The 4,334-nt window shown below is 33.8% G+C and overlaps 1 protein-coding gene across 2 annotated transcripts in view; it reads right to left on the bottom strand.

The window, feature by feature from the left end:
• Positions 1-4,099, bottom strand: part of LOC111637917 — a 10,415-nt gene extending 6,316 nt beyond the window's left edge. For both annotated transcript variants that reach the window (XM_023383524.1, XM_023383523.1), the window contains exon 1: positions 4,026-4,099. In XM_023383524.1, coding sequence (XP_023239292.1) covers positions 4,026-4,053 — 28 coding nt within the window. In that variant the 5' untranslated portion in view covers positions 4,054-4,099. The remainder of the gene's footprint in view (positions 1-4,025) is intronic.
• Positions 4,100-4,334: the final 235 nt, after the last annotated feature.

Below are 4,334 nucleotides of genomic sequence, written 5' to 3'. Positions count from 1 at the left end.
GTATCAAAGGAAATAAGGATTTCGTAAAACAGATTTATGAGTGGAAGGCATAATCAATTGTATACTAAATTGATAATTGTTGTCCAGAGTATGTTTATATCAAGAATATGTCCAGAATATGTTTTATAGTTTGTGTTAGTTATATAATAAGTTTATGTCCAGAATATGTTTTAGATCAAGGATTTTGTAGAACTGTTTTATAAGTGAAAGGTACCTTTTATATTTTTATGATTTCTACAATACTTATGTTTTTATATGTATGTTATATTCTTTTTTAATGTTTTAGTTGGCTGAAGAGGGGCTTAAGAGCCCGAAACGTGTAAAATTTTCACACGTATCAACTAAATAAAGATGAAAAAACCCACCAAGTGTCTTAATTTATAGCACTTTATTGTGTTAGAAGCATAAACCATGTTAACTGTTACTTCTGTGGTTGTATAAAGAAGATTAAAAGATAGACTGGAAAATGTTATATTTTTGTAAATTGTCTAAACTTCAATTATCTTTTTCCTATTTAAAATGTTCTTTAATTTAAAATGTTATTTGAATGAAATCTATGACAATTTTGTTTAACTCGTGAAGTGCACTCTAGCTTTTAATTTAAGTAAAAATAATCGATTTTACTATACTAAACTAAAGTGTATGCTTTTCTTTTCGCTAAAAATTACAACGTTATGTCTAACTGTAATCACATAACGAACGTGCTTACGAATATCGGACTAGACAAAACCACCGAACAGTAATAGTTTGTGAAGTGTTCACGCGTCACCAACGGGCTGGTAGTGCGGACTTTTCCGTGTTTTACTCCCGTGTTTAATTAATGCTTAAATTGGGGCTATTTTCCAATAGTCCTCCATGAGATATTTCCTTGGCATACTGTGAGATAAGCAGTGGGTCAGGGGTTAATCTCGTCCCAATCAATTAAATATGCACGGGCTGGTAAAGCCCGATCTCGGAGTCGTTCGGATGGCTAGGAGGGCAAATCGAGTGGGGAGTGCGTTGGTAAGTCGACAGGTTTCCTCGGATAGACAGGAGACAGTTTTAACAAATAACAAAATAAAGGTTTATTCTATAACTAAAGTTAATTTACAGGAGTATACATAAGGAAGTTACAGACTTAATGCTTAAATGCGGATAACACAAATCTATCTATAATGGCAATCTAACTAGTCACTATGACGCGTGAGAGAGTTATATTTCCGGTCAGTTATACTTTATGTTAGATGACGGTATGCGACGATCTTTCTGTACTATGGAAGTTGGCTGACTGTCACAAGCTTATGTCTTCTACCGCCGGGATGGGAGACACTTGTACTCAGACCTTCCTAATGATCACATTGAGGTGACGATCGTCCTTGACTTGACGATCGTTTTTTACGATCGTCGTTGGCACCGAGCCAAGAGGCCGTTCACTCATTATGATGAGTAATTAGCACGTGCAATTGGACTAATTAACAAACGGACGATGACTTGACTTTTTTCCTTCCTACTTTATCGATGCGTAAGATTCGACATCCGATCTATTTCGGTTATAACGTGCGATAATTTTTTTTCATCCTCTAATGTAAAAATATGTAAAACTCAAAAATTTACGCCTTTAAAACGCTCGGGCGCACAATATAATCCATGTGTTATGTTGCTGTGTACCATCTAAACCGAATCAAATCATACGACTCATTGACTATGTTAATTTCACAAGACAGACTACATATTGGTTTGCTTAGCCAACTCAGCTGCTTGTAATACAAGTTATACTGTACTTAATCATTATAAAATTGCTTTCAAGTTTAAGTTTTCTTATTAGGGGTTTATTGAAATAAATTCACATTCGAAAAATTTTAATGTGATGCAACAAGTATAAGAGGATTTCTCATGTGTCAAAAAAAAAATTATTAAAACTCCTCGATTTTATTATTCATTGTATTGGAAAAACTTCATTCTTCACTTTTCTTATTATATATTATATTATTTATTATATGAACATAGAAAGAAATTTTGAGTTTAAATTAATTGGATTAATGACGAGGTTAATGTATCGGACAGGCCAGGGCACGGTCGAAAAATCGTCAAATCAAGTCACCAACTTAGTGCTTCTACATCATACCTTCATATTATACTTTGGTGCTATAGTAAATATTACTTGAATTTATTTGACATTCAAAAGAGGAAACAAAAACAAACTGTATTGTAAATACAGTAGAGCGTCGTTTATCCGAAAGTCGGTTATCCGAAAGAATTCCAGTTGGCAAATTTAAATTTTCGCTAGTGCTGTGACGCTGCAATCTTTGGCTATGTCTTAGGCTACTCAAATATTTTACGTTTTTGATACTAAATTAACTTCTGAAGTATAATTTTTTTAATTGTTTTTATATTTTTCAACATATTTATTTTGTTTGTACAAAATAAAGAAATAATTTTTAACGATACAATAGCCACGATTATTATTCTAAAAAGTTTACGTTAGGCTTAACATCGACGAAAATTCAACGCAAAGCGACACGCAACGGAGAAAAATTTCAACACGGGATAGGTTATATTTTTTCGTACATAATCGGTTATCCGAAAAATAAGTTATCCGAACAACCCCAGTCTCCAATTGATTCGGATAAACGACGCTCTACTGTAGCCTAAATCCCTTAACACATTAGTAAATTTAAACATGAAAACCCCAATCACTATATTTATACAACTGAATGACTTTACCTCCATATAACATAATTTATTCTCTACAAATTCTGTACAAAATACATTATTTTGAAACGAAAAGCAAAATTAATAATTCATATAATTTACTTAAAAATGTAATAATCGTTTCGATAATTGTTTTGACACTATTATTACAGAAACAATAAGGATGATTTTTACATTCTAAGACCGCTTATTTAGGAATTTTTATTTTAAAATGTCGTGGGGTCAGTAGCGTAGCGTGGGTGTCAGCCGGGGCGGAGGAAAATTTCGCCGAACCCTTATTTAGGTATCTCAATTTAAAAGACTACAATTCAGTTTCGTCACAGAATAAGTAATGAAAAATTCCGTGCTAGTGTTGCCACCTTTTTAAAATCGCCGACCCTGACGGCAGGTGAGGTTTGTTCGAACAGAAGTTCCTGACGCATGCGTATATCATTTTGCAATGAAGAATAATTTGCAGTGCATGCTGCTTCTAAATCAGTTACAGTTAGCGACTAGGGACACTTGGGTAGGTGTAACGCAAGTAATGTAGATGACTTAGCCCTATTGGATATTGGAGGTGTATATGAGAACGAATAAACTGTACAAGCAAAAAAAAAAAAAAAGGTCGACAGGTTGCGCGCGATATCCCTGGACGGCGAGTCGGATGGTAACACTATTCCCACTATTCCGTGCTCATTTCAATCGGTCCGAGTCGTAGGTGGACGAAAATATGAAATAAAATGGTTTAATTCTTACAAGATATTATTATTATTTATTGTCAAATTTTGCCGCCCCCCTACGCTACGCTACTGATTCCTCACCGGTCACGGGAAATTTCCTTGCATTAGTTGTTCCTACACGGTTGTCATGTTCGCGCGCTAACGACACCATTTTTGCATTTCAAATGTCGCCTTTTCTCGTAGATGAAACGTATTATGGTGAATTAAAGTAATTCATTTTATTAATACTGACGAGTGCTTGCGTGTTTCTTAATAAAGTCGTTCTAAAACGAAAAAAAATAACCGGAACTAAAACGTCATTCGTAACTTTTAAACGGTTGATCGAAAGTAAACTTTTTAGCCTGTCAAATTATATGTAGATACGTCTATGTCTATTCGTTAATATTAAGTCTAAGGGAGGGAATATTTTTGCTTCAATCTAACCCATAGTTCTATTATTAATTTTTAATTTATTACGACGACAATCGTCGATGCTTTAGAGGGTTGACAATTATATACGACCATTTACTTATATTCTCCTTAATGATGAAAATGAGAATTATACTAATTTCGTATTCTATCTTACACTTTAATCGATTTTCATAAAGTAATTTAATGTATAATGCAGCTACTTACGAATCTGTTGAGAGCATGAAACCGCCATTATTATCTATACTCCTTCCAGGAAATGTATTTCCTTTCAAAAAAATATCCGGTTACATCAGTGTTTCTCAACCTCTAACGAATGATCGCCCCCTTCACTTCAAAATTCCGATGCGGAGGGCCAAGGCTAACGCCAAATTCGTACTGCATTGAATAGACTAGTGACTAGTATAATGTTATTTCTTTAATTATTGTACGATATAACGAATAAAATATCTAATTGTTCTTAATATAATGTTTTACTATATCGCCCAGAAAATTGTTTTTCGCCCCCCAAAATAT

This window comes from Centruroides sculpturatus, unplaced genomic scaffold, assembly GCF_000671375.1.
Source record: "Centruroides sculpturatus isolate CEXI.00-Female unplaced genomic scaffold, Cexi_2.0 scaffold1089, whole genome shotgun sequence".
In the NCBI taxonomy this organism is placed as follows: Eukaryota; Metazoa; Arthropoda; class Arachnida; order Scorpiones; family Buthidae; genus Centruroides; species Centruroides sculpturatus.
This window is presented reverse-complemented; position numbering and strand designations above follow the sequence as displayed.